The sequence below is a fragment of the Artemia sp. Qi Xiang Cuo genome, chromosome 2 (genome assembly GCF_049724085.1).
Source record: "Artemia sp. Qi Xiang Cuo chromosome 2, ASM4972408v1, whole genome shotgun sequence".
Taxonomy (NCBI): domain Eukaryota; kingdom Metazoa; phylum Arthropoda; class Branchiopoda; order Anostraca; family Artemiidae; genus Artemia; species Artemia sp. Qi Xiang Cuo.
This window is the reverse complement of record NC_142795.1, coordinates 62,523,461-62,547,168: the sequence shown is the minus strand read 5'-3', so window position 1 is coordinate 62,547,168 and position 23,708 is coordinate 62,523,461. Positions and strand designations below refer to the sequence as shown.

Sequence of the window (23,708 nt, the reverse complement as noted above, 5' to 3'; positions counted from 1 at the left end):
CATCAAATATCATCCTCACTCTTTGTTAGAAATATCCTTTTGCAGCTTCTGGTGTACATCAAAAGCAGGTAGGCATTTCTCAAGTAGCTCCACCAGCGCCTTCAAGTTCTGCCGATACCGGTTCAGTTCTTCAAACTCTTCCGTTTTGGCTTTGAGTGAAATCAATGTACCAAGTGACTCGTTTTGAACTATCATTACCTCATCCTAGAAGGATAAAAAAAAATATTACTTAGATTCACCAAAGAAAAAAAAACTGAGTATATACGAAACTATGATCAAATTGGAGGTTCAAGGGAGGCTATCGGTACAATTCTTAGAAATTTCAGTGCATAAGGACAGTCAATTAGTTCGCCCGTCATTAATATTTTTTGCAGATGTTTACCATTAAAACGAGTCAAACCAGTAAAGCAAGCATTACATTGCGATTAATGGTTAATAACCTTCTTAAGACCATAGGCGGACGTGCCTTGTTTGCCTCACATTACAGGCAATCTAACGGTCTTATGTCAATTTTAAATTCTTGGTCAACATGCCTAAGACTCTAGGCAGGCATGCCTTTCCAAAAACTAACAAGCAGGTATGTGTCCAATAAGAGAGTCATGCATACTCCCGCCATTTACCCGTGCCCCAGCCATTTAAACATTTACTTCTCAATTAGTTCGACTATCTGTCTTTGCTTTTCTCTATCTACAATTAGCCGCGTCTTGATGCAACCTATGCAACCTGCAAAATACTTGATAACTTCAATTCATTTGTTAAAACAAATCAAAACTTTAAAAAACAAAAGTTTGATAACAATATATACCTCAGCACAACCTGCTTTTAATACTGATTCCAATTAAACATAGATTATATTTAAAGTTATAAAAAAAACTGCAAAAATGACGAAAAATTATAATCATCCAAATCTTGAGATAACGAGACACATTAATTAATTAAAGAATGGTACATAATATCCAGGATTCAACCAGGAAAATGACGTTTAAGCTTTCCTAAAATACCCAACTTCAAACAATCCTTAATTTTTACCAAAGCAATGAGATATACATAAAAGATATTCATAAGGAAGAATAAATAAAAGTTTGACGAAATAATCTTTTGTTCTACTAAGAGCTTATTGATAGATGAATTTCTGACACCTTAGAGCAGACTTGAGAAAATCTTGAAAAAATAAAGAAACTTGACCAGGAAATATTTAAAACAAAAGAGTTAGCTTCAAACCATAGTAGTACCTTCTTATACATATGCACTTTATTTGAAGGAACAACAGATTTCATTCTCCTTGAGCTATCAAGAGAGCTATCATCAACAAGAGCAACAAAAGAAATCCATTGAAGCTTAAATATTATACATTTATTGTATTAAACATTGTGACAAGAAATCAAATAACATAAAAAATTATCCATGTTTTGTTTCATATTGGGCTGCCTAAGTAACGAGCGAAGTTGGCAAAATGTCTTATTGTTAGGGGTTTTTTTTACCAAGGCATTTCGTATGGAAGGAGTTGTCCTCGAAGCTTCAGAAGGGGCTCATTCGATTGGAAATGGAAAGTTCTAGTGCCTTTTTTGAGTGAAAGGTGATTGGAGGGCAACCAACCCCATCCCAAGCATCTTTTCCTCAAGGAGATCTGATCAAAATTTTGAGATAGCCATCTTGTTCAGCATAGTTGAAAAGTATAATGACAAAGTCTACAGATATGAAAACCGCCCCTCCCACAGCCTTTAGGGCAAGGGAGATAAGTTATACAATTTACTTATTGTTTACATATAATATTTGTTATCAGAAAAGGAGGGCATGATTTAACTTTTTTGTCCAAAAAGGCCAAGACATTCAGGTGAACCTTTAAGGGAATGTTGATGAAAGGGTTAAAATAAATCAAAACACATTATGTGCATGCGGGTTGTAAAAAGGGTATATCTCGGGAATGACTTAGAGTATTAAGTTGGAACTTTCACGGAATGATGAGGGGAATGACCAATTCATCAAAAAGCAATGTGTGGAAGTTACTAGTACTACTAGTACTAGTAGCTATAGTACTCCTACCACCACCACTACTAAAATTGCTACTATAAATACTGTTTTTATTTCGACTCCTACTAAGGCTGAGGATATTAAGGTGAAAATTTCAGGAAATGTTGAGGGGGAAGTTGAACTAAATCAAAACACATAATGTGCATGTCAGTTGTCAAAAGGGGACATCAGCAATATCTTAGGAACGGTTCAGCACATTAAGTTTAAACTTCCAGGGCATGATGAGGGGGTGCTCAACTGACCAAAAGGCAATATGTGCATACTATTACTGCTACTACTGTTACTACTACTGCTACTAATACAGTTTCTATTACTATCACTACTCCTACAACAACTATTATGACTCCTACTAGTACTAAGGCTAAGGGTATGAAGGTAAAACTTCAGGTTATATTGAGGGGAGAGTTAAACTAAATCAAAACACACTCTGTACCTTCAGGTTGTCAAAATAGCGCATCTCAGGAATGGCATAGGGCAGAAAGTTGGAACTTTCAGGGAATAATGCACTTGCATAAAGATGACCAAAATTTGACTTTTTTAGGATTAAACTGTGTGAATGCAAAGTTTGTGCTAAAGTATTTTCAGTCAATTCTCATTTATCCAGGCATACGAGATTTCATAAAGGAGAACAATCCAACAAATATAGGATATGCTTTAAAGTATTTCCTTGAAGTTCATATTTATCCAGACAGGATAACTCATACAGGATAAAAACATTGTTTTCTTCTTCAATAATCATTTTTCCAACCGTATGAAGCTTCATAATAGCGAAAGGTTTTACAATTGCAAAGTATGTAGTAAATTATTCGCCGTCAATTCTCCTTTATCCAGGCATAAGAGAGTTCATACCAGCAGAAAGCCGTATGAATGCGAGATATGCAGTAAAATGTTTTCATAGCATTGGTATTTATACACTCATTTGAAAGTTTATACAGGGGAAAAACCTTGCTCTATTTTGGACTTGATTTTCGGACTGTCGGAATGGTTATACTGTTTTGTCCTGGGGAACTGGATGGATGAGTAGGGTCTAGACCTTGTTCAAGTGCTCATTTATTTCAGTTACTAAAGTAGGAAGACAGTTTTTTTTTTTTTTTTTTTTTTTTTTTTTTTTTTTTTTTTTTTTTTTGCCAGGTGATTACCGTAATACACTATATGCAAGATGTGTACTAAACCATTTTCTCACGTTTGTAACTTTTACATCCATAGGAGACTTCATACTGGAGAAAAGCTTTATATATACAAGATACACAGTAAACCATTTTCTCAGAGATCAGAATTATCCAAGAAAATGAAAATTCATACAGGAGAAAAACTTTTCGATTTTCTTACTTTGATAGAAGTTTTAAGCAGCTTAGTGAAGTTCAGCAGCATGCAAGACTTCACACTGGATAAAAGTCATATAAATGCAAGGTGTGCACAAATGCCTTTCTTCAGAGATCCGCAATATGACGATAGCTTTATCCAATGTGATTATTGAATATAGCTTTATCCAATGTGATTATTGAATATAGCTTTTTCTTGTGATTATCCAATCACAAGACGGTTGAAACGGGAAGCAACATCCCTGATTTTCCAAAGGAGCTACTATAAACCTACACTTAACCCGGAAAATGAATGTTTCAACTTGATCCAACAAGAGCAAACAGATATTCACGTTTTGAACAACAATATTAGAATACATTTGCTTTATTCGTTTTTTTTATATATTTAATATAGTTAGCTTATCAAATTTATTTAGCATGGGAGAATTGCTTTTAAGATATTCATCAATGTCCTTGTGTATACTGAAAATCAGTGGAAATCAATTTTTCGACAAAATTAAAAAACAGCAGAAAATTTCGACAGAAATTGAAAATCTGTGTTTTCACTCGACATAGAATTGAAAATCTGGGAAAAGTTTACAACAACAAAAAATGAAAATACTTGAAAACTTTATGAAAAAAACTGAAACTAGTGAAACAACCTCGACAACAATTAAAAATCCTTTAGGAGAACTTTGGAAACTTTAGAACAAAATTGAAAACAGCGAAAAACCTCGACTTAAATCAGAAATCTCTGTTTTTGCTCGACAAAATTTGACACTGATAAACCATTTCCCATATAAACAATGCCATTTATAATTTGCGAGAAAAAATGAAAAAAAGGCGAAAAACTTCGGCCAAAAAATAAAAAAAATTTGAAATGTAGCAAAACATTTGCAAGAAAAACTTAAAACACTTTGAAACCTTTTAGGACAAAACTGAAACTGGTGAAAAACCTCACGACACAATTCAGGAAAAAACATATTTGCTTGAACAAAAATTAAAAGGAAAGATCCAATTTAGGCGAAAAAAATATATTGAAAATCTGCGTTTACACTTAATAAATTGGAAATCTGAGAAAACTTAGTTTAATTCAGACAAGTCTAGAGTGGCATGCTACTCTAGTCATATCTAAATTAACCTAGGTTTTCCCTGAAGTTTCCATTTTGTTGGAAGTAAGTGTCACCAATAGTTCAGGAACAGCCTAGAGTATCGAAACTTTCAGGGCATGTTCAGGGAGGATGTTGAACTAGCCAAAAGATCTAGAGTATTAAGTTGAAACTTACAGAGTATGTTGAGAGTGGTGTTAAAGTAACCATAAGGCAATATGTACATACTATTACTACTACTTTTACTGCTAATACTACTAGTGTTACTACTATTACTAATGCTACTTGTAACTCCTACTAAAAAGGCTAAGGATAATTAGGTGAAAATTGCAGGGAATGTTGAAATAAATAAAAAAGGGCATGCAGGTTGTCAAAAGCACATAGCAGTAATACCTGAAATCATCAGAGCATGATGATCGGGGTCTTCAACTGACCAAAAGGAAATATGCGCATTTTACTACTACAACTACTGTTACTACTACTACTACTGCTACTACAACTAAGACTACTATTAAGAAGAGTATTAAGGTAAAATTTCAGGGAATTCTGAGGGGAAAGATGAACTAAACTAAAATAAATATGTCCAGGCAGGTTGTAAAAATGTTGCATCAGAAATTTCTTATTTTCAGAACGGCTTTGAGCATTATGCACAGATGCTCAGGAATAGAATTGGGTAATAAGTTATAACTTTCAAGGAAAGTTGAAGGGGTTGAAAATTAAATCAAAACAAACTATGTGTATCCAGATTTCAAAAGGGTGCCTCTGCAATATTCTAGGAATGACTTACAGTACAGGCAAACTATAGTTTGACCCCAAACAAGTTGCTACATAAATGATTTTTACGCCATGTTGTAGAGAAAAAAAAAGCTCATCAACATATCCAAAGTTGCACATTCTAGGTCGACGCAAAACTAGTTTTTTTTTGCTTTTTGTGTAATTTTTTTCTCAGGTTTTTCTTAAAAAAATGAACTGTCGGTAAATGTTCATTTTTCTGTATATGAAGTACCGTCCCGATTTAAAATGAAGAGCTGAGCCCGAAAATGAAAGCAAATTTGTGGTACGATGTACCAGAAAAAGTTTCATAATCAACAATACATGATTTTACCCTTCTCATCATTGTGACTTCTTTTTCGCCACACTATCAGAAGGCAACTATTCTGACATAAAATGATGAGCTGAGCCCAAAAATCAAATTAACCTAATGTAATGATGTAACCTGATGTGATAAATCGGCATCTGTCATTAGCTTCTTCAGAGCAAGGCCTTTTCCTACACTGTGGATCCGTGAAGTAGAGTCATAGCCTAAGATGGCGTGAGCAAAAAGAATCAGATCGCATGTCTCTTGGAACAGCTTCTCTTTCAATTTGCAAATATCCCATATTCGGGGAGCTTTGTTCGACTTTGGCTCGGGTGCAGAGAATAGTTTCTTGCTTGATAGGTCACCATGATAACACAATAGAACCAAATCATCAGTATCATCTCCAACGACGGTAATGTCATAATACCGGGAATAATCAACAACGGCTTGCATAGTTCGGACATCTGTATCAGCTGGTGCCTGGACAACGACGAAGCCCTTTGATCGGAGATAAACAGTCAACGTGCAGATAAATTCATCCTTTTTTACCTTCAGCTGCATATCTACTGTGAAGAAGATCTCACAGCTGAGTTTACGACTTCTCTTCGACTGGGCCATATCCTTTATGGTAGCTGCGCTATCGTAGCCATCAAACACAATAGCGGCAGATGGATACTTTTTGGTCATGTAAGTAGAATAATGGTCAAGGATTTCGGAGTGTCGTTCATTTTTGGCCCAAAGGATTCTGAGCAGAAGCGCTCCACTGCTAATGGTAGGTTAATTGCCTAGGAGAAAGGGTTTACAAGACTCGTCGAGATTACAAGCCTCTGCTATAGCCTCGGTAAACTTCGGCTTGTTTGGAAACCGGAGCCAGAAAGAAATGTCAAAAAGTATTGCCGGGTAGGAACACAGTTCGTATTGAAAGTACTCAGATTCCGTGAGATTGGTCCTCTTTGCTAGCGTGATAAACCCCTGAAAAAGGATAGTGGGGTGCAGTATTTAGCAATCTCCACACGGATTCTGCTTTGTAGTAATTTGAACTGCCTTTTGTTTTCGTCGAAATACAAAATCAGCGACCAGCTTTTCAGACATGGAGTCAATGATTTTTAGGCCTAAATCTCTAGCAGAATCAATGTTGGCAAATTTGTAGACTGTCAGACAGTTGGTGATGTTTCTTAGTTGAAGATCCCCCTTAAATGGTGATCTTTTTCCTAAGAAATCGATAACGATCTGGGTGTCTTTATGGTCTCTTAGCTGCCTCGGCTCGGATGTTTCCTTATGTTTTTCCCTAGTTCCATAGAAAACCTGTGACGTACCCTCCATAAGATGATTTAATACAGAGTAGACTGGTCAAGACAAAACCCATAAAGACCTTTGAACCTCTGTCATACCATTTCCATTGGTAAGACCACCAGCCGTTTTGAGACAACGCATGAGCTCTTGCTCAATCACAAGATCCGTGAAAAGCCCAGGCCAGAATCTATCAGACCATCTGATCACATGCAACACATTCTGGAAAGCTAGATAAACAGTGATGTGAAATTTGTGAAACATTCGCAGTGAGAATTTCTTAACTTGTTAGGTGGCGGATATATCGAATGACATTTTTTTATTTGTAGATGGCAAAATATCAAGCACGGGCATTAACTTGAATTAATAAATGATAAATTGGGGCAATTTTCAATTGTGACTTTTTAGCTTATGGCTTTATCCGAGAAATCACTTGGACAAAGCGTGGGACGTAACGTTGATATAATTTATTGCCTAAAAAAATAATGAAAGTGGTGTAGCTGCCTTCTGTGCGTTAACTGGTCTTCTAAATGAGCCAGCCATAATTTATCAGCCTATTTATTTTACCAAAAATCAACGAATTGGTGGACAATAAGTGCTAAAAGGAACATGCCAAATGAAAATAAAAAGTGGATATTGATGAATATGAAACGGGTTTTCAAGTCATCATTTTATGTCCGAATAGTTGCCTTCTGATAGTATGATGAAAAAGAGGGCACAACAATGAGAAGGGTAAAATCACATATTGATGATTATGAAACTTTTTTCTGGTACATTGCACATCAAATTTGCTTTCATTTTTAGACTCAGCTCTTCGTTTTACATCGGGACGGTACTTCAAATAGAGAAAAACGAACATTTACCGACAGTTCATTTTTTTAGAAAAAAAACTGAAAAAATTGACATGAAAAGCAATAAAAAACTAGTTTTGCGTCGACCTAGAATGTGCAACTTTGGCTATATTGCTGAGCTTTTTTTTCTCTACAACATGGTATAAAAATCATTTCTGTTGCAATTCGTCTGGGATTGACCCATATTTTTGGCTAGTTTACCCGTACTTTTAGGGCATTATGTTGAAGCTTCAGGGTATGTTTATGGGAGTGTCCAGCTGAATCAAAATACCCTATGTGCATCTACTTTTATCAACAAGTAGTATCTGCAATATCTCAGGAATGGCTAAGGGTATTAGGTTAAAATTGCCAGGGCACGTTGATTTTGAAATTGAACTAGATCATAATACACTTTGCACCCAAGGTTGTCTAAAGGATGTATATGCAATATCTCAGGAAAAGTTAAAGTAGAAACTTTCAGGGCATGTGCAGGGGGATGAATATCTGTCTATCAAGATGACAAACTGATGGAGTTTGGAATTCTGTCAGCCCAAAAGAACCACAAAGATTATGCAGATTTTAAATCAATATACTTAAATATTTTTCACCATACCCATCCATCCAAAGCATTACAGTTCAACTATTCTTAAAAAATATTGCAAAATTTTATACAACAAAGAAAAAGCAGGGTCAGCTAAACTTCGGTTTCTTAATATTCTTGTCTTAAACCAATGAAAAATGAACACCTTTTTTTAAATTTCTTTTTACAAAAAAAAGTTAATCAAAAAAATTAAAGAGCTACATTAAACCAAAGATGAGCAGAAACAAAATTAAATGATTTTTCAACAGTGAAACTACTATAAATCACTCAATAAATAAATGAAACCCAAAACGAACAGAAACTATCATAAATAACCAATTCAGGTACAAAACGATCAGAAACTACCTTAAAGAGGAGTAGGACTAATGGTCCTTGCGGCTTCTAAAGACCATAACGTTATTTGCACTTTACTGAAAACAAAATAGCCTACGTTTTAAACGTTTTCTCTTTTAGAACTTTGATAAGTCCAAAATTATTGCCCCAGGAATGAATACCGGTATATATTAAACTGTTATACATTTATACATACATTTGTTTTTTCCAGAAAGCTTGGGTAAGATGGCGATTCCCCCAGCTCGAAAATAAAAACCATTGGAAAAAGATTTTGAAATTAATTCTAAGGTAGAAATAATGTTACTCTATATATTATAGCTTTAAACTAGGCAAAAAACAGAAGGAAAAGGACCTTCAAAGAGATTAGGGCTTCTTTGACATCCTGAACTTGTTTCACTGATTCCATAAAACCAGGAAGGTGAGAGGCGCATAATTTCTCAATCTCTCTTGTATGGAAACGTATTCTAGCATCAAGCTTATCCAATAGATTTTCCTGGTCCTGGTGTTCATAGATAGCTCTGAAAAAAGGAGGATACAGTATTAAGAAAACTAGTCTTAATTTAGCAAAGTAAAGGGAATGCATATGATTCCATAGTGCTGGGCATATCCCCAGCTACTTTCAATAATGGTGGGAGTTGAAAACACAACTCTAGCTAGTCTTAATCCACAGGTTATATTTACAAAGGCATATATTTACGGGCAACCAGTTAGATTTTTTCAGGGGAGACAATCAAACCCGTAAAAAGCAAGACATTTACAAGAAACCTTAACTTGGAGGCTCCTGTGGTATGTCTTAGGTCCTTTACTCATTGCGACAAAAAATCTCCAGTGGCTCCAGATTAAAGACCACCCAACATCCATAAAACTTTCCACATCTTCAAATTGTTTAATTCAAATAGGTATTTAGAGCTTCCGTTTGGAAAATCTACCAGAGCCCCACAATAGCTTCTCTGAAAAAAAAAACAAACTAATAAACCCTTAGATAAAGGGTCGACTTGGTAAAAGAACACTGTCTACTATTTGATACGTTTTTTCTGCACAGTATACATTCTTTCTACATCTGTTTGGAAACAATTTTCTATCCTTTGTGAAAAGTTAACTCAATCGTCGTTTTTTCAGGTTTTGCTAGTATTTTCTTCATAGTCTATCTTTTTTAGACTCATTATAGATATATTTCCTGACAATATGGTGTTTTCAATGTTTCTTAAAAAATTGACGATCTATCTTGTAGGTCTCCTGATTTTTTAAGAAAAACTTTTAATTCCCTGCTGGCTTCTCTTCTTTAATGTGACTAATATTTTATTAATTGAATGGACGAATCATTCAAATTTGGTTGAAAGTTGTAATTGTTTTTCTCCTTGCACTGTCCTTTTGGTCTTTATTTTTCTTTTCCTATCCTCCTCTGTAGCCTTTTTGCCCAAATTTTACAACAAATGGCTTGATACATTTACCCCTTAAAAAAAAAAAAAAAAAAAAAAAAAAAAAAAAAAAAAAAAAAAAAAACACTAAAAATAGGAATAATACATGAGCATGCACTCTTTACTTGGACCATTCAAATCCTGTATTTTTGTAGATAGAGGCTTAAAATTCAGCAGAAAACTATTCAGCATTTAGAATTTGATGGTGCAATTTTCATCAAGATCAGATAGCCTATGTTGTTGTCCACTCCTCTTTTTCCTATAAATTATGCCATTTTATATATGCTAATAATTTTTGAAGACTAACTTTGTAAACCATAAATATTTTAAAAATTCGGAACCAGTACAAAATGCAGATTCCTTCCAAACGTCCATCTTTATAGTTTTTCCTGCTGTTGGCACAGTTGTTCTTTACTTATAGCTTGTTACCAAGATCAATTTGACTCTTCAAAACTACTGAAATATTTTCAGGTAGGCTAGCTAGACTACACTGAGTGTCCATGATGTAATTACAACAGAAAAGCATTGTCAACTGACAAATCAGGATCCTATGAGGGACACAGAAATTAAAGTGCCTTAAGGCAAACAGATAAGAATGGACATGCTCTTGACCTGAATGGCTTTTTTATTTCTTTTTGGTGTATTTTCAAAGGACATAATAACCCTGTATGTCACAGGCTGACTGTAATGAAATTTAAAAAATTTAACTTCGATTATTCAACAAAAGTGCAGGAATATGTTCAAAAAAAGAGAAAAAAAAAACACAGCCAATCCCAAACCTGTTTTCTTTTCTTCTTATGACCCAGAAAGTAAGAATGATTTCCTTTCACTGGTTGTATTGCTCCGCATAAAGCAGAGAGAACATCCTAAATTTAGATAAACAAAATTTTAAAAACATCAAAACTATCCTATAGAGCACATTTGTATGCATAATATACCAAATTGAACCAAAGCTTATCAACTGCAAGCTGAAATGGTATACAAATTTTGTTAGGAAAGTTTGTATTGAAAATGTTCTCACAAAAAGCTTAAAAGCACTGCATCTTTTTTGCACCATTTCTCTGTTTTTCTCAGAATACATATTGTTTAAAGCTCAGTTGTTCTAGTAGAATTAGATTCAATGCAAACTTAAAAAAAAATTAAGGAAGAAAGAAACAGCCAAATTGGATGAATAGACAAAAAGGGGTGATTAGCTTGCAAGTGGTAATGGCAGGTAGAGCATTGTAAGATAGTGCTCAATAAAATCAGGGCTTGTTGGTAAAGTGTTATCTATTTTGGAAACTTTCATTCTTAGAACACAAAGACTGATTAAGTTCATCAAAAGTAAATTACTTTTGGAGAGGGAAAGTAGAGACCTCAAAAGACCTTCCTTGAACATAGTTTTAGGCTCTGGAATCATTCACAAAAATTTATTTGCCTAGTTCAACTACATTCCAATATACCATTTTTATAACACAAAGATTGATTAAGTTCATCAAAAGTCAATTAATTTTGGACAGGAAAAGTAGATACCTCAAAATACCATCCTCAGAAATAGTTTTAGGCTCTTGAATCATCCACGAAAATTTAATTTCCCTAGCTCAACTACATTCCTAGATACCAAAAAGCCTCTAGTACTGGATTTTACTAGAATTTCTGGTAAGGCTATCTAAGGTTTGAGATTTTGGTAATTATGCAGCTTTACTGTTTTCCTTAAAGAAGACAACAAAATATCTGGTAAATTCCAGGCTTGTATATTAATTTGCAAACTAAAGTATGAACTTACCATCCAACATTTTTTCAAAATATACCCAGCCACCCCACCTCCTCTCATTAAGACAGCATAATAACCCATGGTTGTAAACAAAAGTTGTTTGATTTTTTTTTTTTTAATTGACTTTGTTAGGCCTTATAAATCAACTGTTGATGGGAAATAATCATAAAAATAATGAAAACCAAAAGAATCCACAAAATTTTGTGTATATCCTAGGGCTATATTCAGCCTTATTAGGAGGGGCTGGAATGCATTTGTAATACTAGTAATCAGTACAGTTGGGAGGAGTGAAAGGCATATAGATTGGTATGATGATCTTTTACCTAGTAAATTAATATAGAGAACCCTAAATTAATCAAATATTGTTACTCTTGCTTTATATAAATAGCCTACCATGGGCGTAGGCAGCATTAGGCAGCATATTGTCTAGGGGGGGGGGGGCAGTCGATAGTGTGATGGAGTTTTATCAACTGCTTTTTCCAAACCATCTGCTTTTTCAGCCGTATCTAATGTAAATTTGAAGGTCTAGACGGGGGGACAGCTGCCCCATCCCTACGCCCATGAGCCTAACTTCATTTAATGTTTTATGAAGGTGAAAAAAGCAAAAGAGTAACAGAGCATCAACCAAAGAAAGCAATATTTATCTTTGATGTTTTGTGCTGAGAATGGACCAGGTTGGTCAAACCCAGTCTATAGACGTAGTCAGAACTTTGCTGAATCACGTGATTGGGAGAGACTTTGATTTTCCTACCACTTAGGAACAGTTCTTAGATGGCAACGTTTCAACAGAACAGCACAAGATTCTGCATATTCTAAAGCATGACATATCTCTGCACAATAAATATCAAGGAAAATACGTTTTTCCTCAGTGGTGAGTGCTTGATTAGCAGAACAAATGGTAACTTACTCTTGGAAAGGATTGTAGAAACACTATTCCAATACAATTCAGTGTACATTAATGTCCGATTAGATATATATGATGTATTTGGTGTCTTTAAAATGGAGAAGCAAGAACATGGTCTATGTTGGAAGTAGGCAAGGAATTGTGAATGTATGTGAAATCTTTGTTTTTATCAACAAAATTTAAATGACTATCAAATATTTCACCAACCAGAGAAGTGTGGACAGATGGAACAGTTAGGCTACAGTTAAAATTTCCAACTATTAGACCTGCAGAATTACCAGAAATAATGCTCAAAAAGCTTCTACATAAATTTTCAGAGGCAAGAGAAAAAAGATGCTGAGATGCATTATTATGGTAATCAGTCGGCAAATAAAAATTATAGATAAACACATTATGAGCTTTGGCAGCAAGGAAGTAATCACTGAAATATACAAGCACTGAACATACAGTGGAATTCACATAAGTCACAAGACCTCCTGATCTTTAGATATATCTGGATATACTTTGTTTACTTGGAACCAGGAGTTACGTCAAAACGGGGGTCTTGCGACTTATGTTCGTGAAGATCTCCATGCGAGAGTCCGAGACAACCTAAGTAAATATAAGAAAATGTTGTCTGAAACACTAGTATTACAAGCTAAATTGAATAATGTTGATACATATTTAATAATTGTATACAGGTCTCCTTCTGGTTCTATTCAAAAATTTTTTGGGAATTTTCATGAACAGCTGGCAAAAGTACAAATTAGTAATAACCCTTGTTTCGTTCTAGGTGACTTCAATATTAATATGCTGGATATCGAGTCTTTAGTGACATCTCAGTTATTAAATTTGTGTATGTCTTATGGTCTGTTCTCAACGATTAACATCCCAACTAGAGTTTCTAGGACGTCTGCAAAGCTTTTGGATAATATTTTTTCCAATGCACCTTTTAGATCGCCAGGAGTTCTTGGAAATGTGGAATCTGACCACTTTGGTGTTTTTGCAGAATTTGAGGTATCTAACCCTAAGCGAGAAACTCCTGAACAGAGTAAAAGAGTTGTAGTTTTTGATTGTAGTGCCCTATTGAAACTAAAAAATAATATGGATCATATTGATTGGGTATCTCTGTTTGGAAATGAGAGTGATGTCAATACTAAATTTTCACTCTTTTACAGTAAGCTTTTAGGAAGTGTTAAGGAAGTGGGAGCAGTGAAGAATTCGAAAGGTCGAAAACATTTTGGGAGGAAGCCATGGATAATGCATGATCTTAATTGAAAAATAAATTTAAGAGATAGACTGTTCAAGTCACAAGCTTTAAAACCTACGGATGAGAATAAAGAGCATACTGTGCTTTTCGTAATGGTTTGAATAATCTCCTCTGTGAGGCTAAACAAAAATATTTTAGTATGAAGTTTAAGGATGGTGAAGGTGTTGAAAACTTGGCAAATAATCCATAATGCTATAGGTCAGCGGTCTAATATTTTACCAACTGAAGTGACTGTTAGTGAGGTTATAATTGCAGATTGTACTGGGATATGTAATGAGTTTCTAAGTCATTTTTCTTCAATAGGCCTACAAATAGCTGAGATGATTTCCTTATCTCCAGAAGACCCACCCTTTGGATCCACTCTACCATCTCCTGCAAATGTATCATTACATCTAAAGATGATTACATTATATGAGTTAAGGGATATTATCTATAGTATGAAAAATAGTTCGTCCAGTAGTGACCTAGTGAGCCTAAAAATTCTAAAATGCATTTTCCCTTGTATATCTGGTGTTTTGACATCACTGATTAATGATTGCTTCTGTCAAGGAAGGTTTCCAGATTATTTAAAAAAAGCAAGAGTGACACCGGTTTATAAAGGTGGTGATAGAAACGATTTGGGAAATTATCGCCCAATATCAGTCTTGCCAGTTATTTCTTGTCTTATTGAAAAATGTTTTAGTAATCGGTTGACCCATTTTTTAGAGAAGTTTAATTTGTTGAATAATAATCAGTTCGGTTTCAGAAAAGATAGGAAGACAGAGGATGCATAGATATTTTTGACTAGTATAATTAACATAGCTTTAGATGAAGGATTTAAGGTTGGTGCAGTGTTTCTAGACCTACAGAAGGCTTTTGATACAGTTGACCATGGCCTACTCCTGGAAAAATGCGAAGTCTATGGGATCCGAGGTAAAGCTCTTGACCTTATACGGAGCTTCTTTTGTAACCAGTACCAGTTTGTAGAGATGACTCGTATATAATCAGGACCCCGCCCAGTGGATAGTGGTGTCCCGCGGGGGTCAGTTCTTGGTCCGATTCTTTTTTTATTGTATATTAAGGATATGCCTAATTGTATCCCAAGTGGTTGTTTTACTGTTAGTGATATGGCCAAAAATCGCAAGAATGAGACGGTATCATTATTTGCTGATGACACAGTTTCTGTTAGTACCGCGAAGACAGAAGAATTACTTCAGGCATTAATGAAAGATACTATTGAAAGGTTATATTCCTGGTTGAGGGTAAATAGGTTAAAGATTAATCTGGGTAAGACTAATTTTGTTATTTTTTCCCGTTCACCAGATTTTTATCCATGGATTCAGGATATTGTAACACAGTATGGAGCTTTAAAGCGGGTGTCTTCTTATAAGTACCTGGTGGTTTATATTGATGACGTTTTATCATTCAAGTGCCATGTACATTATGTTTGTAAAACTGTGTCTTGTTACCTGGGTATAACGAGAAAACTTAAGCATTTTTTTCCTCCTTTTGTTATGCGCCTTCTTTATTATTCCCTTATCCATCCATATATATTGTATTGCAGTAGCGTTTGGCTTGGAACATTTCCTTCTATTGTTTGGCCAATATGAGTTTTACAAAACAAGACTGTTCGGCTGTTAGATGGCCTACAACCCTGAGATTTGGTACAAAACGCGTATGAGCGTGTAAAGATACTGCCAGCTTCCAGATTACGGGAGTTGTATACACTTCTATTCATTTTTAGGATTCAGAGGGGTATAAATCTCCCGTGTTTTGATAGCTTGACAAACCTGAAATCTTCCGTCCATGATTATGATACTAGGTCATCTGTAGAGATTAATATTCCACTGGTTGTTTCAGCCCAATCAATGTTTTCATTGCTTCACAGGGGGATCAGAAGTTGGAACCATCTTGATCAAAATATAAAAAATATAGGTGATATTTCTTTGTTTAAGATAGTAATTAAAGGGATGCTTTTTAGTAAGTATGAATTTTAGTGTTTTTTTCTTCTTTTTTTTTCTTTTTTTTTTTAATAATGATATTGGTAAACATTTATGGCTACAGAGTGTGATGATTATGAATATGATAGTAAATTTAATGAAAATGTTAAGGTGTAAGGTTTGTGGTGCTGTTTGGGGACTGTGATATAGATAGATTATTTTTTTCGTTTTTTTATTGTTTTGTTATGTTAGTGTAATTTTTCCACCCCCTTGGAGAAGTTTTTACTTCTTGGGGTGGCCGCTAAACTTATGTTAAATTGTTTGTTTGTTTAGAATGAATCTCTCTCTCTCTCTCTCCCAACAGTATACCACCAGCACTATTTTGCTTAGCAGGAGTTGCATAACAAGTGAACATATCTTTGGTATCCAAAGAATAAAGTTTAACTGACTTAAAAGATGCTCCCATAAGCAAACCACATAATACTTTGACACAAGCTTATAAAGAACTGAAGACTTTTGAACAAACCCACCATTAATGTTTAGAGTTAAGCACCTCATATTGACATTATGGCCAACAATTGGCACTTTGACCAAGAATATTGGGCTGAATCTTGGCTGGACGATTATTTGGACATTTCACACTCTAATAGGTATGGCCTTGTATAACACACAGACCAGCCACAGTATAGATTTGAATGGTCAGATACCTGACATGCAGAACCACACCAGCCACAAATAACACTTGATTGACAATTCACTACTAGGTGATCTACCTTGTAACACTTAAATTGTCAACATGGAAGGAAGAAAAAATTCCTGAACAAACAGACATCCATAAACAATGTGTATTGATTCTTTTAGTAAAAATTCAAGGTCACTACCAGGGCCATCACACATGAGGGGGGGGGGGCTCCATTGTTTCTGGAAACTCGGTAAAAAAAAGGTAAAGGCAGTAAAACAATGGTTTCTGACTCCCCCATTTTTTTCCAGTTCAATAAAGGCCATGAAAATACTGACATGTCATCTACAGAAGTCTTGAGCTTGGTCAGTAAACACAGCAGTTTTACCAACTCCTGCTGTGATTTTACAGATGGTACAATCATTTTCTATTTGGTCCGACTGACAGAGATATTAGTGACTCAGATGAACTTTATTTACAGTTACAGGAGCAAATAGACAGGGTCCCAGGTAGAAATATGGTGATTTTAATAGGAGATTTTAACGCCCAGGTTAGTAGAAATAGGGATAGATGGTACCCTACCCTATGTAAATTTGGTTCAGGAAAAGAAAACAGTAATGGAGACAAACTTTTGCAATTTTATAGGTATGACAATCTAGTTATAACCAATATAGTATTTGGTCATTAAATAGCTCATAAGTTAATATAGTATTCACATGATGATAAAACAGCAAAACTTATTGATTATGTTATTCTAAACTGAAGACTGGCAAGATCGATACAAGATACTAGGGTATATAGGAGTGTCGTTATTCATGTCAAGAGTAAAGATCACCATCTAGTAGTGTCAAGGGTTAATTTAAAGCTGAAATATTGGAAGAGTAACTACCTGCTGGGAAGTTATGATATTGGTAGACTCCAGGATAAGAATTTGAGAGAAACTTTCCAGGAACAGTTGAATACTAAACTTAAGAGTCTAAATTTTGATAATGTGGAAGATGGTTGGAATAAATTTAGAAAAATAATTTTTGAAGTTGCTGAAGGTGTCTTAGGGAAGAAAGCTAGAACTGCAGCTAAGAATATTAGTGAAAAAGCTTTATGTTTGATAGAAAGGAGAAAGGATTTGTACAAGAATTACCTTAGTGATAGATCATATGAAAACAAAAGGAATGAAAAGAAATTGAAGAAAACATTAAAATATGAATTAATGAGGTGTGAAGTGGAGGCCATGTATAAAATTGTCGAAGATCTTGAAGATGCAGCTAGACGGCATAATAGTAAAATATTGTTCTGTCAAGTTAATAAATTGAGAGGGAATAGTTAATCCAGACTTGTCCCAGTTAAAGATAGGAGTGGGGCCACAATTAGCGACAAGGAAAAAACTAAAGAGAGATGGGTCAAACATTTGGAGAATTTGCTTAACCAAGATAGAGTTGAAGGAAGAGATATAGAGGAAAATGAAAAAGTTTGTGATACCTTGGATGTGAAGGAAGATTTGTTTTGTGAGGAGGAATTAGCAACAGTGCTAAAAGGACTAAAAAAATAATAAGGCTGCAGGTGCCAATAGGGTGGTAAATGAGTTTTTTAAATATGGTGGCTCTGAGGTTAGAAATAAGTTACTGAAGATTATGAATATGATTTTTGAATAAGGGGAAGTACCTAATGATTTTAGGAAAACCTTAATTAAGCCACTTTATATGAAAGGTGATAAAAGTGAGTTTGGTAATTATTGAGGGATTAGTCTGGTCTCTGTAGGTAGTAAATTACTTAGTAATATGATACTTTTTAGACCGATAGATGCCGTAGAAAAAGCTTTAAGAGAAGAACAGTGCAGTTTTAGAAAAGGTAGAGGATGTGTCAACCAAATTTTCACTCTTAGATTTATAATTGAGAAGTGCCTGAGTTTTCAAACACCTTTGGTTCTCAGTTTTATTGATTATAAGCAACTGTTTGATTATATTGATAGAAGAGCTTTAGTAAAGGTCTTATCCTTGTATTGCAAATACTAGACAAATATATTGAAGTGATTAGTGCTATGTACAAGAATAACACCACTGCAGTTAGGGTAGGAAATGAGGTTAGCACCTGATTTTTTATTAAATCAGGAGTTAAGCAGGTTTGTGCTCTATCCCCCTTGATATGGATTATTTTGATGGATTTTGTCTTAAGGAGTACAGGAAAGACAATGGGAGACCATGGAATCAAATGGGGAGGAAAAAGTCTCGTGGACTTACATTATGCTGATGATTTAAGCATCCTAGATAAAAGTGTGAGCAAAATGAATGAAGTTTTAGAGGTTTTGTGAATTCAGGGTGCTAGAATAGGTTTGAAAATTAATGTTAAAAAGACTAAGTCTCTAAGGCTAGGAATAAGTGAAGATGAAAAGGTGAAGCTGGGTAATGAAAAGATTGATCAGTTAGACAGCTTCACTTACCTTGGTTGTATTATTAGTAAAGATGGTTGGAGCAGTGAAGATGTCAAAAATAGAATAGCCAAGGCTCAGGGTGGGGTGTATTTCACAGTTAAAAAAAGTTTGGAAGAATAGGAAGATAAGTCTGCAAACCAAGATTATAATATTAGAAGGTACAGTGATGACAGTGGTGAAATATGGCTCTGAAGCGTGGGTGCTCCAAAAAGCGATGAAGATTTGCTATGTGTTTTCCATAGAAATTGCTTAAGGACTGATCTGGATACCTGACTGACTGACCATATTTCAAACAATAGGCTATATGAAAAATGTGGTTCAATACTGCTCTCTAGGGCTATAATGAAAGAAAGGTTGAGGTGGCTAGGGCACATTGTGCAGATGAAGGATTACAGATTGCCAAAGATTGTTCTTTTCAGCCAACTGTCTAAGGCTTTACAGAAAGCAGGTCATCCTCGTCTGGGGTGGGAGGACGTCATAAAAAAAGATTTAATGGAAATGGGAACTTCATGGGCGGGCGTAAAAAGAGATGCTTTGAATAGATTGGGATGAAGGAGGAGCGTGCGTAGCTGTGTTGGCCTCTGGCAGCTAGGTGCTGCGGTTAGTTGTTAGTAGTAGTAGTAGTAGTTAAATAAAGAGCATGGAAACAGTGACATGGCATTTACCAAAATCTCAATCTTGGTTGGTATTAACTCTTGTAGTGGTTTTATCAACTCGTGCAGTAATTTTACATATTGTATTCAAAACAAACACTATGCTAATTATTAATAAAAAAAAAACAGTTGGTAAAATGACCAGCCAGTTGGTAAAACTCCTTGCTCCTTCAATATTCAGTTATGTTATGATCTGCTGGAAAGTAGATAGAAACCCCTAAATAAATTTTCCTGAAGTTAGCCTGCTCTAGAAGACAATATAATAATTTGTACAAGCTTTACATTTGCCTATAAAAGTAATTTTTAGCTTTTTGTCTTTGAAGTCCTTAAATGACATAATTTCAGAGATCACCACAATAGTCCACAAACTTATGCTGTGTATTGGCTTTGGTTAAGAACATATTCTCCATTGTGATACAAACTAAAAGATTGTTATGAAGGTCTTTCTCAAGTTTTATTGATATCTTCAAATTTTAAATAAAAGACTACAAAAAGTTAGTCTTTTTTACAGCATTGTCAAAATTAGAAACATACACTTGGCTGTAGTTTTTCAGCATTTTGGCTAACAGAAGAAACTAAAAGATACCCTTTCGTAGGCATTGATCTGTTTCAGAGTAACAAAACACATTGCAAAACTTGTGCTTTGATGCTTGCTTTTGCATTAATCTCTTCTCAGAGTAAGTGATCAAAAAACATCAAACCTTGATTTTTGGCATTAAATTTTTTGTTGGTAGTTCTCCAAAGCTTTCTCCTCCTCCTGAATAGCCAAGCCAGCAAGTAAGTTCATACTTCTTCCAATGATGATCAAACTTGCATACCAAGAAGAACTTATATTTTGTGTCTGTTTTCGTCCTTGAAAAAAGGTATCAATACCACAGATGAGAAAAGTTGGTGATCAGATTGTATCAAATTTGGGTCTGATGATGTGGTGGCATCAGACCTTAAATTTGAATTTTTAGCAGGATTTCCTGGAGCTTGGAGTAAAAATTACAAGGGAAGAGTAAATAATTCACTTTCAATAAGATTCAGGTTTCCTGTAAGTATTCCATAGATTCTGTAACTGCAACCTCAAGCAACATTGTAACTGCAACATTCTTCATACAAAAAATATTGACAGAGCACTACAAAAAAAGAAAAAGATCACTATACAACTATGACAGTGTGACCAGTCTTGATGAAGTTGGTTCCAAGTAACTTTACAACAGCCATAGTAGGATCTGCTATCTGAAGAATATTGAAGCTTTGAACTATCTGTCCAAATTTGATATCTCAGTAGGTATTTTGTGAAATGGAAGAGAGTAGAGTGGATTTTCAATTTATGAGCATTTGTAAGAATCTTGCAGAAGGGTACAATGTAAAGTCTGTGGGGGAAAGCAACAGTGTTGAACAATATTACAAGATAACAGCAATTGAAAGAAAGCTTAGCAGAGAATATGGAAGCATATGAAGCTGATATGCAGTGTCTGATGCCTTCTGTTAGGAGGTGACAAGTGTGAGAAATTGTCTTTCCAATGAGAATACTGACATAAACAATTTGGTTAGACAGGCATATCTTTGAATTTCTAAGTACAATTTTTATCAGGAAGTTGGCCTTTCCAGTTAAAAAGCACTATGTTAGACTTTTCAGTGTTAAACTCAAGACCAGATTTGAAGTATTCTGTTGGCAGTTTTTGAAAAGTTTTAGAAATTTTATCCAAAGTTTGGCTGATTTCAAAAATGTTGTAAGTGACTAAGTAGATATTGAGGCCAGACAGAACACAAGACATCTCACACTAGTCCTGAGTTTCAAGGACATAATTACTGAAATAACAAGGTGAAGCAATAGTACCTTGTCTGGCTCCTATATGAACTGGTACAGTTCTATCCAGTGGGCCTGCCATCTCATCTTACTTAAGAGGGATTTAAGTTGGACTCAAAGCTCAACATACATATCCCTTTGAGATCTGATGATGGCCAGATTTGCTCTTCTTTTAGCTGCCTGTTTAAAGCTTAAGGGGTTGGATCAGCAAGTCAACAGTGCATTTGACTTTACCTAGCAACATTGTGTCTTCATTTCATTGACTGCTGTTTGGTTTCAAAGGTAGGTATGGGGCATAATTTGCTATGGGAGGGGGGGGGCAACTGTGCCTTCCAGACCCAAGTTTGCCCCCCAGACCTCAATTCCCCCCTCCTTGGCTGAAATTTAGTTTCTGCAAAAAATCTTGTCAAAACTAAGATAAGTAAGCATAATTCAAGTATCCAGAGAAACAGTTAGTTTTCTTTAGTAGGCTACATGTTTGCCTTTATGTTAATATACAGATTATTATTCAGTTTTCACTGTTATTTTTACTTGATTTGGGAAAATTGGCTCCAACTTTGATTCCCGCCCCCGCCCCCCGCCCCAGTTTGATGAAATTACAGCACTGGAGGTAGGCTATTATAAGCCTCCAGGTTTAATCCCTAATAACTATCTGTAATAAAAAATAATCACCACCCTTCACATCACTTTAACAGCAATGAAGAGCTAAAAAAGATATTACCAAAAGGTTGAAACTGAAAGTGGCAAAACTTTATGACAAGTATATAGGCTACAAAAACTTGAACCACACTACTATAAATGTCTGGAAAATTCCAGGAGTTATGTCAAAAATAATGTAAGAATTTAAATTTTTTATAAGGCCTGAATTTTTTTGTTTTAGGGTAAGCTAAATATCTGACCATTAGAAGTGTATATGGGGGCAAGGGTAAAGTTTATTGGCATGCCTTATGGAATGATACAAGTCTGTATTTTAAAATGTTTTTAAGAATTTTATAGGTCCTAAATTTGGAAAAAAAGCATTGACACAGCTGAAAATTCTACTCAAATAACAGGAACTGCATTTTCAGAACTAGGCTAAAGCCAGAGAACTCAAATAACAGGAATTGCATTTTCAGACCTAAAGTCAGAGAAAAGGAAACTGATAACCCAAGATTAAGGTAAAATGTTGTTTCATCAAGTTTTCAATAGGTATAGACCTGTCAAGTAGACAAACCTCAGGACCCTCTAGAGGGAGAAGGAGTGGAGGTAGGTACTTCAAAATACCTTCCCGGGACATACTTTAGCCTGTAGACCCATCTCTGAAAGTTTCATTGGTCAATATATATCAAATCATATTATAGAGTTTCAAATAAAGTGAATATACCATTTGATGCCTTTTTTATGCTGATTACAAATATTATAAGCATTTATATGGGAAATGAATTCCAGACCCCCCCCCTATATAGGCTATACCTAACCTAACCCAACCTAACCTAACGTAACCTAATGTAACCTAACCTAACCCTAAATTGGCATATATAGGGGGGGCTGAAATTCATTTCCAATAGAAATGCTGATTATATTTGTAATCAGCATAAAAAAAAGGCATCAAATGGTGTATTCACTTTAGTCCTAACTCAAATAATATGATTTGGTAAATATTGACCATTTCATTTTCCTAACCTAACCCCTTTCCAAGATAGCCAAAATTAGTTAAAGTAGAATTTTACCCTTCAAAATACTTTCCCAGGACATACTTTAGCCTGTAGACCCATCCCTGAAAGTTTCATTTTCCTAACCTAACCCCTTTTCCGAGGTAGTCAAAAGTAGAATTTTACCGGCAAATTTCTAAGACTTAGAAATCAGAAGAGGTTTCACATAGGTAGAAGCTTGGCAATACCTTCCCAAATTAGCCTATGATTTTGAACCTTAATTCATTTTTCCTTTCCAAGATAGAAAAAAAGTAGCTAAACTGGAATTTTATCGGAGAATTTTCGTTTACCTAAAAGTTGAGCTCCAATTCTGTTCAACTGACTCAAGCTCATTTATTAGGGCATCAATATTTCCGTAGCTTCCCATGATTTTGAATTTTGAAATAGTTTGCCCATTGATGACAGGCCAGCATTGCCGACGCTTTTAGATAAATTGTTCCAGTTTTCTGACCAAAGTTGTACCCCGAGAGATTAAATTGAACCATTCGAACATTAGGTTTAAAATTCTCCGCTCACGTCACTTTGTGACGCTCGCCGGTAGTTACGTTTAATTGATTTCTCTGAAAAGTGAGAAAAAGTTCTAGGACAAGAGCAGTAAAAATAAACCCAAAGCAGTAACAACTTCATAGCTTCAGATATGAAGAAT

At 35.0% G+C, this 23,708-nt stretch overlaps 1 protein-coding gene across 1 annotated transcript in view; it reads right to left on the bottom strand.

Annotated features, from left to right (window-relative positions):
* The window catches only part of Sec15 (exocyst complex component Sec15), a 91,762-nt gene extending 68,320 nt beyond the window's left edge, over window positions 1–23,442 (bottom strand). Inside the window, exons 1-3 of the mRNA XM_089102416.1 lie at window positions 23,353–23,442; window positions 8,926–9,091; window positions 20–204 (exon numbers count right to left, since the gene is read on the bottom strand). Of these exons, the coding sequence (XP_088958542.1) occupies window positions 20–204; window positions 8,926–9,091; window positions 23,353–23,429 (428 nt within the window). The 5' untranslated portion in view covers window positions 23,430–23,442. The remainder of the gene's footprint in view (window positions 1–19; window positions 205–8,925; window positions 9,092–23,352) is intronic.
* Between the last annotated feature and the right edge of the window lie 266 nt (window positions 23,443–23,708).